General features: G+C 45.0%; 1 protein-coding gene across 10 annotated transcripts in view; it reads right to left on the reverse strand.

Annotated features, from left to right (window-relative positions):
* Window positions 1-12,443, reverse strand: part of RAD52 (RAD52 DNA repair protein) — a 45,354-nt gene that overhangs the window by 2,875 nt on the left and 30,036 nt on the right. For all 10 annotated transcript variants that reach the window (XR_013522504.1, XR_013522503.1, XR_013522506.1 and 7 more), the window contains 2 exons: window positions 2,123-2,304; window positions 1,814-1,953 (listed from right to left, as the gene is read on the reverse strand). Coding sequence is in view for 6 of the 10 variants with exons in the window: in XM_035255414.3 (XP_035111305.3) it covers window positions 1,814-1,953; window positions 2,123-2,304 (322 nt within the window). In the remaining 4 variants the exon portion in view is untranslated. The remainder of the gene's footprint in view (window positions 1-1,813; window positions 1,954-2,122; window positions 2,305-12,443) is intronic.

A 12,443-nucleotide genomic window follows, 5' to 3' on the forward strand; every position in this document is an offset into this window, starting at 1 on the left:
AAGGATCTGTCTGTGTTTTGAATTCTTCTCACCAAAGTGGGAAAACGAGTTTCTTTCTCCTTTCACAGCAAAAAGTAGAAGGGTTCTTAGAGGCCATCCAGTCCAGCGTCTGGCTTACTTGCTACAGCCGTAACCCTTGCTCAAACAAAATCTTAAACTAAAACCTGGCCAGGCGCAGCGGCTCATACCTGTAAACCCCCACACTTTGGGAGGCCGAGGAGGGAAGATTGCTCTAACCCAGAAGTTCAAGACCCCATCTCTACAAAAAGTAAAAAATTAGCCAGGAGTGGTAGCAGGCACTTGTAGTCCCAGCTACTCAGGGGGCTGAGGCAGGAGGATCACTTGAGTCCAGGAAGGTCAAAGCTGCAGTGAGCCCTAATCATGCCACTACTCTCCAGCCTGGGTGACAGAGCAAGACCCCCTCTCTGAAAGCAAACCAACAATCAAAATCTTAAGCCAAAATCGGATGTGTGAAATGGACTAAAATAACAATGGCTCTGGTTGTCTGCCAAAGGGTAGGAAAGGCCTGGAGGGCCACTTCCTCCACGCTTCACAGGGGAGCTTCTGCAGTGAGAAGCTAAAAATCTAGCATAACTAACTCATCAGTAAGGATAGCCACAGACAGGAAGTGGTTCTGTTTTTTTTTTTTTTTGAGACGGAGTTTCGCTCTTGTTACCCAGGCTGAAGTGCAATGGCGCAATCTTGGCTCACTGCAACCTCCGCCTCCTGGGTTCAGGCAATTCTCCTGCCTCAGCCTCCTGAGTAGCTGGGATTATAGGCACGCGCCACCATGCCCAGCTAATTTTTAGTAGAGACGGGGTTTCACCATGTTGACCAGGATGGTCTCGATCTCTTGACCTCATGATCCACCCGCCTCGGCCTCCCAAAGTACTGGGATTACAGGCGTGAGCCACCACGCCCGGCCCCTGTTTTGGCTTTTATATTACTTTCAGCCTGTTAGTGCTGAGGGGCATATGAACCACAAAGCAAGTCTTCTATGAATCTTCTTCACAATTGGTATGGAAAAACTGGGCAAAAGCTCAACGGATCTGGGACAGGCTTTGTTTGCACTCTCTGAGTAAGGACTACCTACCCCTGGACGGGGCAGTGGGGATTCCCACTGAATCTGGACTCTGAAATAAACGAAAGTTGATAAATACCTGCCAAAAGCTCCCGTTATCCTTAATCTCAATTTGGCCTTATATTCAAAGACATCTCAGAAATACAAGGAGTTTTTTTTTTTGAGACGGGGTCTCACTCTTGCCCAGGCTGGAGTGCAATGGCACGATCTCAGCTCACTGCAACCTCTGCCTTCCTGCCTAAGCCTCCCAAGTAGGGAGTACCACAGGCATGCGCCACCACGCCTGGCTAATTTTTATGCATTCTTGGTAGAAATAGGGCTTCATCATGATGACATCAAGTGATCCACCCACCTTGGCCTCCGAAAGTGCTGGGATTACAGGCGTGAGCCACTGCACCCGGCCACGGCTTTCTAATGTACAGATGGACTAAGTATTTGCAGCAAAAAAAAAGTTATTTACTCTGAAATTTCTAATTCTAGAAGATTATATCAAGGCCCATTTACTTCCATAGGGGAAAAAAAAGATCATTGTCTCTAGAAATGGGAAAATGTATAGCAGATTTAAATATCCAAATTTCCTGGGCTCATCTCTCCTGCACATAGCTTGAGAGAAGTCCCAGCGAGGCCTGGTTTAGAGCCAGCTACAGGGTTACTGGCAGAGAATCAGGTGACCCTGTCGCTAGACTTCCTCCTGCTGACACCTCCCAGGGCTCTGCTCCCATCCACACACACCCTCACTCTTCTCAACTGGTGGGGTGGAGACGAGGACTTGCTGCTTCTCCATCTGCTCCCGGAACTGCTGCTGCAGCTGCTTTTGCCGGAGCTTCCGCTGGTATGAGGCCTCGCTCTCCACAGTGGATGAGGTCAGGCGTCTGCATCAGGGGAGCAACAGGATGAGGAGGAGCTCCTAAGTAACAGCCACGGCTCCTGGGCGCACGCACACACGCACGCAGCTGGCTGGCTCTGAAGGAGGAAGTGGAGGCAGCCCCAGTAGCAGAGGAAATGGCCAGAAAGAAAAAGGAGGGGACTGAGGACACATACCGGGAGCTGCAGTCCTTATTCCCCTGTATCACATCGTGGCTTGGTCTAGAGGGGGAGGTCACCTCCTGTAGCTGTGGGTGTCCCAGGGCCATGTTCGGTCGGCAACTGTTGTATCTTGCCTCTTCCACAGATGGTTCAAAATCTTGTCTCTTCGCTTTAGTTAAATCCACTTCAACAGGCACCTAATAAGGAAAAAGGAGAAAAAAATTCCTTCAACTAGCTCTTGCCCTCCGCTTCTTCTCCCTGACTCACAGATTTAGATTCCTGGAAAATCTCATTTCATACCCTCCATCCATCATGCCTTCTAGGTCGTGCTGAGCCTGAGGCAAAGGATCTACAAATTCCAAGTAATGTTTGTAATTCTATGAGAAAGAGAAGTAAAACAACATGTCTTACTTTACACCCTTCAACAAGTGAAGTTTTGAGAAAAAGGAATCCTTCTTTGGTTTTGACCTAGGGCAAATGTTCTGTAAAATCTAATTTGAATCTTTCCTTGGCAGCTGGGTCTGTCTTTGCTGCCTCCTTGTCCTTTTTCCAGAGAAATGAGTCCACACAGTCTCTGTGGAGGTCTGCACCTTCTCAATGCTTTCTTCAAGGACTACCCCTGGAAATCGCACTCATCACTGAGGGAGCCTTGGGCATGCTGTGGCATAATAAAGTACCCTTCAAACGACAGAGGGAAGAACACTTGGGAGACACAGACGTCAGCTGCCAGCCAAGGCTGCCAGGAATCTTCCAGTGGGGGGCTCTTCCTGCATCTCATCAATGTGACAAGGGACAATCCTGTGCTGTATGGCACAGGGCAAATGATTTCATTTCCACACTGTGATTCCTACAGAAATCCAGAACATTTTTACTTGGGAAAACATCTCTCAATTCATAAAAGTGATGTTGATGGAATAATTAATATGAGGGATTAAGATTACATTTTGAAAACCTGAAAATGAAAATTATAGTGAAGATTTCACATTTAATTTGAAAGATAAATGAGTCGTTTAAAAAGAAATGAGCTTTGGCTGGGCGCGGTGGCTCATGACTGTAATCCCAGCACTTGGGAAGCCGAGGCAGATCAGTTGAGTGTAGGAGTTCAGGACCAGCCTGGCCAACATGGCAAAAATACAAAAAAAAATCAGAGGAGCTCCTGAGTAACAGCCCATCTCTACTAAAAGTAAAAAAAAAAAAAAAAAAAAAAAAACCTGGGCATGGTAGCACACACCTATCATCCCAGCTACTCAGGAGACTGAGGCAGGAGAATCACTTAAACCCAGGAGGCAGAGTTTGCAGTGAGCCAAGCTTGCACCACTGCACTCCAGCCTGGGTGACAAAGCGAGATGTGTCTCAAAAGAAGAAATGAGCTTTGAAAAATATGACAGACTGGCAATACCAAATGGTGTCAAAGATTTGGAACAATTGGAACTGACACAATGCCGTGTGGGAGTGTGAATCAATACAGCCACGCAGGAAAACGGGAGGAACCCACTGGAACAAACCATGCAGCTATCTTCTCACCCAAGAATTCCCAACAAAAGTGAGCGCACATGTTCACCAAAAGAATGCTAACAGCAGCTCTATTCCCAACAGCCAAAAGCTACCAAAAACAAAACATCTCTGACTAGAAAACTAAACTGCCACATACTCATGCAAAATAAAATGACACAGCAATGAAATCTCACAACCATGCTGAATTCAAGTAAGATACAGAGTTCAAACTATAGGATTCCAAAAAAGCACATAACAATAAAAACAAATCTGTGGTTTTTGTTTTTGAGACAGGGTCTCGCTCTGCAGCCCAGGCTAGAGCACAGTGGTGTGATCACAGCTCACTGCAGCCTGGGCCTCCTGGGTACAAGCAATTCTCTCAGAGCAGCTTCCCAAGGAGCTGGGACTATAGGCATGCACCACCATGCCCAGCTAATTTTTATTTTGTAGAGACAGGGTCCCACTATGTTGTCCTGGCTGGTCTCTAACTCCTGGGTTCAAGCAATCCTTCCTCCTTGGCCTCCCAAAGTGGTGGAATTACAGACGTGAGCCACCGCACCTGGCCAATCTGTGTTGTTAAAAGTGGTTTGCTCAGTAGTGGGAAGGAGGGCAGAGGATGGCAGTGACTGCAAGGAACACATCTGGGCCTTCTGGGTACTGGTAATGTCTTACCTTGATTCAGATATTGACTATGTGGATGTGTTTGGTTTGAAAATTCAGCAAGCTAAACATGGATGATATGTGCACTTGTCTACATGTCTATATGTACTTTTTAATACTTCAGTCAATTTTCTTAAAGTATAAACTGTACAATTCCACTTGTGAACTTTACATATATAAAGTTCAGGCCAGGCCCAGTGGCTCACACCTGTAATCCCAGCACTTTGGGAGGCTGAGGCAGGCAGATCATCTGAGGTCAGGAGTTCAAGACCAGCCCGACCAACATGGAGAAACCCCACCTCTACTAAAAATACAAAATTAGCCAGCGTGGTGGCGCATGCCTGTAATCCTAGCTACTCAGGAGGCTGAAGCAGGAGAATCACTTGAAACTGGGAGGTGGAGGTTGTGGTACGCCAAGATCATGGCGTTGCACTCCAGCCTGGGCAAAAGAGGGAAACGCTGTCTCAAAACAAAACAAAAAAATGTTCAAAAACAGGAAAAAGTAATCTATGGAAGTCAGAATAGAAGACATTTGAAAAAAAGGAAAGCAAGGCAGTGACTGGAAGAGGGCAAAACAGGGCTTCTGGGCTGCTGATAAAGCTCTGTTTCCCTGTCTGGGAGGTGAACAGCTGTGCTCACTTATGAAACGGTGGCTCACACCTGTAATCCCAACACTTTGGGAGGCTGAGGCAGGTGGATCACTTGAGGTCGGGAGTTCGAGATCACCCTAATATGGCGGAAACCCTGTCTCTACTCAAAATACAAAAATCAGCTGGGCATGGTGGCTGACACCTGTAATCCCAGCTACTTGGGAAGCTGAGGCTAGAGAATCACTTGAACCCATGAGGCAGAGGTTGCAGTGAGCCTAGATCACATCATTGCACTCTAGCCTCAATGACAAGAGCAAAACTCTGTCTCAACAACAACAACAAAAATGAGAAATTTGGGGCCAGGCTCAGTGGCTCACGCCTGTAATCCCAGCACCATGGGAGGCTGAGGCAAGTGGATCACTAGAGCCCAGGAGTTTGAGACCAGCCTGGCCAACACGGCAAAACCTTGATCTACTGAAAATAAAAAACATTAGTCAGGTGTAAGAGTACAAACCTGTAGTCCCAGCTACTTGGGAGGCAAAGGCACGAGAAGTGCCTGAACCCAGCACGTAGAGGTTGTAGTGAGCCAAGATCACGCGCCACTGCACTCCAGCCTGGGCGAGAGTGAGACTCTCTCAAAATTAAAAAAAAAATGGAGAAACTTTAAGACTGCCAGATAAATGGGGCCAGGTGTGGTGGCTCATGCCTGTAATCCCAGCACTTTAGGAGGCCAAGGTGGTCGTATCACCTGAGGTCAGGAGTTCAAGACCAACCTGGTCAACATGGTAAAACCCTGTCTCTACTAAAATTACAAACTATAGCCAGGCGTGGTGGTGTGTGCCTATAATCCCAGCTACTTGGGAGGCTGAGGCAGGAGAATCGCTTGAGCCTCAGAGGCGGAGGTTGCAGTGAGCCAAGATCGCGCCACTTCACTCCAGCCTGGGTAACGAGAGCGAGACTTTGCCTCACAAAAAAAAAAAAAAAAAAACAAAGCTGAGAGAGTCCATTATCACTAGGACTGCTATACAAGAAGTCCTAATGGGAGTCCCTCAAGTTGAAATGAAAGGACACTAGACAGACACATGAAGCCATAAAAAATACAAAGTGCTCCAGTGAAGGCAAGCGCGTGGACATACAGTGAAGCACATTACTGAATGTCAATGCCTAGAATTTACATGGCAAAGCCATAAAAACTACGAGTCTATGCTGAGGGGTATACACATATAAAAGACAGTTTGTGACAACAATAACAAAGGGGGTGGATTTTGATTTCTAAAGCAGACTTTTCATATGCAATAGAAGTTATCAGTTTAAAGTAGAACGCTGTAACATTAAAAATGTACGTGCAATTGCAATGGTAACCACACAGAAAATACAGAATATACACAAAAGGATATTAGAAGGGAATTAAATGTTACTGGGAAAAAAAATCAGTGTAACAGAGGAGGCAGTAAGAAAGAAGAGACAAAAATGCCACAAGACACGCCGGAAAACGGCAAAATGGTCACAGTAAGTCCTCTCTATCAATAATAGTATAAATAGACTTAAACCTCCGATCAAAAAAAAATAGATTGCATGGATGAATTTAGAAACAGGATACAACTATGCTGTCTACAGGAGACTCACTTTGGATCTAAGGACACACATAGGCTGGAATTGAAAGAATGAGAAAAGATATTCCATGCAAATAGTAAACCAAAGAGAACAGAGGTGATTATACTGATAACAGACAAAGACTTCAGGTGAAAAATTGTGGTGGGGCGCAGTGGCTCATACCTGTAATCCCAGCACTTTGGGAGGCCGTGGTAGGCAGATCACAAGGTCAGGAGTTCAAGATCAGCCTGACCAACATGGTGAAACCCTGTCTCTACAAAATACAGAAAACTGGCTAGGTGTGGAGGTGGGCACCAATAGTCCCAGCTACTTAGGAAGCTGAGGTAGGAGAATCTCTTGAACCCAGGAAGTGGAGCTTCCAGTGAGCTGAGATCATGTCCTCCATCCTGGGCAACAAGAGCAAAAACTCCATCTCAAAAAAAAAAAAAAAACAACTAGTGCACACCTATAGCCCTAGCTACTCAGGAGGCTGAGGCAGGGGAATCGCTTGAACCCGGGAGATGGAGGTTACAGAGAGCCAAGATCGCAACACTGCACTCCAGCCTGGCAACAGAGCGAGACTCCATCTCAAAAAAAAAAAAAAAAAATTGTTATACAAAACAAGGGTATTATATAATGACAAGAATGCCAATTCACCAAGAAGATATAACAATTATAAATATTTATGTGCCAAACATCAGAGGTCCTAAATATATGAAGCACACTTTGATAGGATTGTAAGGTGAAATAGAGAGTAGGAGACTTCAATACCCAACTTTCAATAACAGATAAAACAACCAAACAAAATATGAATAAGGCGACAGAGTATTTGAACAATACTATAGGCCAACTGGAACTAACAGACATATACATAACATTTCAGCCACCAACAGCAGAAAATAAATTCTACTCAAGTCACATGAAACATTCTCCAAGACAGACCACGTTAGTCCACCAAACAAGTCCTAACAAATTCAAGAAGACTGAAAATATATTGAAACAACAACTACAAAAAAAAAAAACTGGAAAATCCACAAATCAATAGGAATTAAACACCACACTCTTAAGCAAAGCCAAAGAAAATGTAAGAAGGAAACTTAGAATTCCTCACTAAAACACAACACGCCAGACTTCTGGGATGCAGTGAAAGCAGTCATAAGAGGGAAGGTTCACAGGCACATTAAAAAAAAAAAAGATCTAGGGCCGGGTGCGGTGGCTCGCACCTGTAATCCCAGCACTTTGGGAGGCCGAGGCGGGTGGATCACGAGGTCAAGAGATCGAGACCATCCTGGTCAGCGTGGTGAAACCCCGTCTCTACTAAAAATACAAAAAATTAGCTGGGCATGGTGGCACGTGCCTGTAATCCCAGCTACTCGGGAAGCTGAGGCAGGAGAATTGCCTGAACCCAGGAGGCAGAGATTGCGGTGAGCCGAGATCGCGCCATTGCACTCCAGCCTGGGTAACAAGAGCGAAACTCCATCTCAAAAAAAAAAAAAAGATCTGAAATCTACGTAATACCTCAAAGAACTAGAAAAACAAAAGTTACACCCAAAGCTAGCAGAAGAAAGAAAATTTTAAAAAGATGAAAGTAAACATAAATGAAAGAGAGAATACAAAAACAATACGAAAAAGCTCAATAAAAACAGGACTGGGGCCACACATGGTTGCTCATGCCTGCTACCCCAGGATTTTGGGAGGCTGAAGTGGGTGGATCACTTGAGGCCAGGAGTTTGAGACCAGACTGGGCAACATGGTGAAATTCTTTGTATTCTGTACAAAAAACACAAAAATTAGCCTGGCATGGTGGCAAATGTCTGTAGTCCCAGCGACTTGGGAGGCTAAGACAGGAAGATCATTTGAGCCTGGGATGTGGAGGTTGCAGTGAACTGAGATCACACCATTGTACTCCAGCCTGGGGGAGAGGATCACTCAAGCCCAGGATGTTGGGGCTACAGTGAGCCAAGCCATGATCAGACCACTGCATTCCAGCCTGGGTGACAGAGTAAGACCCTATCTGAAGTAAATAAAACAAAATAAGAAATTAAATTAAATTAAAATAATAAAATAAAACAAAATAAAATGACAAAGACTTGAATTAGACATTTCTCCAAAGATGATAAACAGATGGCCAAGAGGCATGTGAAATTATGGCTGGCCAGGTGTGGTGGCTCACACCTGTAATCCCAGCACTGTGGGAGGCCAAGGCAGGTGGATCAGCTGAGGTCCGGAGTTTGAGACCAGTCTGACCAATATGGTGAAACCCCATCACTACTAAAAATACAAAAATTAGCTGGTCATGGTGGCAGATGCCTATAATCCCAACTACTTGGGAGGCTGAGACAGGAGAATTGCTTGAACCCAGAGGCGGAGGTTGCAGTGAGCCAAGATTGCACCACTGCACTCCAGCCTAGGTGAGAGGGACACTGCATCTAAAAAAAAAATATATATATATATATATATATATATATATATATGATCAATATCACTAATCATCAGGGGGTATGCAAATCATAACTACAATAAAATATCACCCATTAGGATGGCTACTCAAAACATAAAAATTAAAAAACCAAAAACTCAGAAAATAACAAGTGTTAGTGAGGTTTTAGAAAAATATGAACTCATGTGCACTGTTGGGTAGAATTGTAAAATGGAGTGACTGTTATGGAAACCAGTAGGGCAGCTCTTCAAAAAATTAAAAATAGGATTACCATATGACCCAGCAATCGCCTTCGGAATATAGATCTAAAAGAACTGGAAACAGGATCTCAAAGAGACACTTACACACCCATGTTTACAGCAGCCTTATTCACAAGAGCCAAATATCCATTAACAAATGAATGGATAAACAAACTGTGATCTATAAATACAATGGAACTCTAAGCCAGAAAAGGAAGGGAACTCTGATACACACTACTACAGGGATAAATCTTAAGGACATTAATGTTAAGTGAAATAAGCCAATGACAAAAAGACAAAAATTATGTGATTGCATTTATATGAGGTATCCAGAGTAGACAAATTCATAGAAACAAAGTAGACACACATGCCTATAATCTCAGCACTTAAGGAGGCTGAGTGGAAGGATCACTTGCAGCCAGGAGTTTGAGACTAGCCTGGGCAACAGGAAGACTCCATGTCTACAAAAAAAAAATTATTTTATTTTTATTTTATTATTATTATTTTGAGACAGAATCTCAGTTTGTCTTCCAGGCTGGAGTGCAGTCACAGATCTCGGCTCATTGCAGCCACCACCTCCCAGGTTCAAGCGATTCTCATGCCTCAGCCTCCAGAGGAACTGGGATTACAGGCAGGCACCACCATTCCCAGCTAATTTTTGTATTTTTTAATAGAGACAGGGTTTCACCATCTTGGCCAGGGTGGTCTCAAACTCCTGGGCTCGAGTGATCTAACCACCTCAGCCTCTCAAAATGCTGGGATTACAGGCATAAGCCTTAGCACCCAACCTAATTTTTTAAAAAAGAAAAAAAAAATCAAGGCCGGCCGTGGCAACACAGCAAGACCCCATATCTAAAATAATAATAATTTTTAAAAAGTTAATTAGCTGGGTCCAGGTGCAGTGGCTCATGTTGTAATCCCAGCACTTTGGGAAGCCAAGGCAGGAGGATCACTTGAGGCCAGGAGTAGTTCAAGACCAGCCCTGAGAAATTCTGTCTCTAAAAAAAATAATAATTAAAAAAAAATAAATTAGCTAGGTGTAGTGGCACATACCTGGAGTCCTAGCTACTTGAGAGGCTGAGGCAGGGGGATCTAGGAGGATCCCTTGGGCCCAGGAGTTCAAGGATGCAGTGAATGATGATTGTGCCCTTGCATTCCAGCCTGGGTGATAGAGCAAGATCTTATTTTCATAAATCAACTTTTGAAAAAAAGAAAGTAGGAGTAGTTACAAGGGTCTGGGGAAAGGGGCAAATGTGGCATTCTCGTTTTATGGGTATAGAGTCTTAGTTCTGCAAGATGCAAAAGTTCTGGAGATTAGTTTCACAACAATGTAAATGCACTAAACATAATCATACACTAAAAATAGTAACAATATATGTGTTTTAGTACAATTTTTTTTTTTTTTTGAGACAGAGTCTCGCTCCATCGCCAGGCACCAGGCTGGAGTGCACTGACGTGATCTTGGCTCACTGCAACCTCTGCCTCCCAGGTTCAAGCAATTCTCCTGCCTCAGCCTCTCAAGTAGCTGGGACTACAGGCACGTGCCACCATGCCCAGCTAATTTTTGTATTTTTAGTAGAGACGAGGTTTCACCATGTTGGCCAGGATGGTCTCAATCTCTTGACCTCGTGATCCGCCTGCCTCGGCCTCCCAAAGTGCTGGGATTACAGGCATGAGCCACCGCGCCCGGCTATTACAATTTTAAAAAAGAGAAGACTGGGCGCGGTGGCTCACATGTGTAATCCCAGAACTTTGAAAGGCCGAGGCGGACGGATCTCACTTGAGGTCAGGAGTTCAAGACCTGCCTGGCCAGCATGGCGAAACCTTGTCTACTAAAAATACAAAAATTAGCCAGGCGTTGTGGCAGGCACCTGTAGTACCAGCTACTTGGGAGGCTAAGGCAGGAGAATCGCTTGAACCCAGGAAACGGAGGTTGCAGTGAGCCAGGATCATGCCATGGCACTCCAGCCTGGGCAACAAAGTGAGACTCCATCTCAAAAAAAAAAAGAAAACTACTGAATAATATCTCTCATAAATATAAATGTAAAAATGCCTATCAAAATATTAGCAAACTGAACCCCATAATGGTTTTTTTTTTTTTGAGATGGAGTTTCGCTCTTGTTACCCAGGCTGGAGTGCAATGGCGCGATCTCGGCTCACTGCAACCTCCACCTCCTGGGTTCAGGCAATTCTCCTGCCTCAGCCTCCTGAGTAGCTGGGATTACAGGCATGCGCCACCGTGCCCAGCTAATTTTTTGTATTTTTAGTAGAGATGGGGTTTCAACATGTTGACCAGGATGGTCTCGATCTCTTGACCTCATAATCCACCCACCTCGGCCTCCCAAAGTGCTGGGATTACAGGTGTGAGCCACTGCGCCCGGCCCCTCCATAATGTTTAAAAATGATTTTTTAAAAGGAGTTTTTACAGATGCTCAGTGACACAACTTCGTGTCACTCCATGAGGAAAAGAATCCCTCAGGCACAGGATAGGGATGATGCCCTGGGTTGCGACACGGCAGGGACCTCAGGAAGCAGCATGAGGCAGGAGAAACACTCCAGAGGCCATTCATCACAATGAATGTCAGGCGTGACTCCAGGGGTGCTCAGCCACAGACCCCATTTTCCAAAGGCAAATGCTCAGATCACATGATAGGTATTGACAGAAATAATGGACATCTAAATCTTAATGACACCAGAGCTAAGGAAAAGAAAGAATGCTCAACAGTGAGTCTGGGAGTGTCTGGGAAGGACAGTGGTGCTGCAGAGGCCTGTGTGGTAGCTTTGAGGATTCATAGACTACCCCCAACCACAGTTCTCTACCTACAAGTAAAAGAAATTCTCTAGGGCCGGGAGCGGTGGCTCAAGCCTGTAATCCCAGCACTTTGGGAGGCCGAGGTGGGTGGATCACGAGGTCAAGAGATCGAGACCATCCTGGTCAACATGGTGAAACCCCATCTCTACTAAAAATGCAAAAAATTAGCTGGGCATGGTGGTGCGTGCCTGTAATCCCAGCTACTCAGGAGGCTGAGGCAGGAGAATTGCCTGAACCCAGGAGGTGGAGGTTGTGGTGAGCCGAGATCGCTCCATTGCACTCCAGCCTGGGTAACAAGAGCGAAACTCCGTCTCAAAAAAAAAAAGAAATTCTCTACACCTCACATTCCTGTCAAAGTAAAATGATGTGATTAGTTAGTTCCTGGTAGCCCTAACATTCAAAATCTGAAATAAACATTCCAGACCCTCTAAACAGCTGAGTCCTCACTTTTTCTCTTTGTGTTCTCCAAATACTCAAACCATGACACAGAAGAGTCTGCTGCATTATA

Source organism: Callithrix jacchus, chromosome 9 (assembly GCF_049354715.1).
Source record: "Callithrix jacchus isolate 240 chromosome 9, calJac240_pri, whole genome shotgun sequence".
Classification (NCBI taxonomy): Eukaryota; Metazoa; Chordata; class Mammalia; order Primates; family Cebidae; genus Callithrix; species Callithrix jacchus.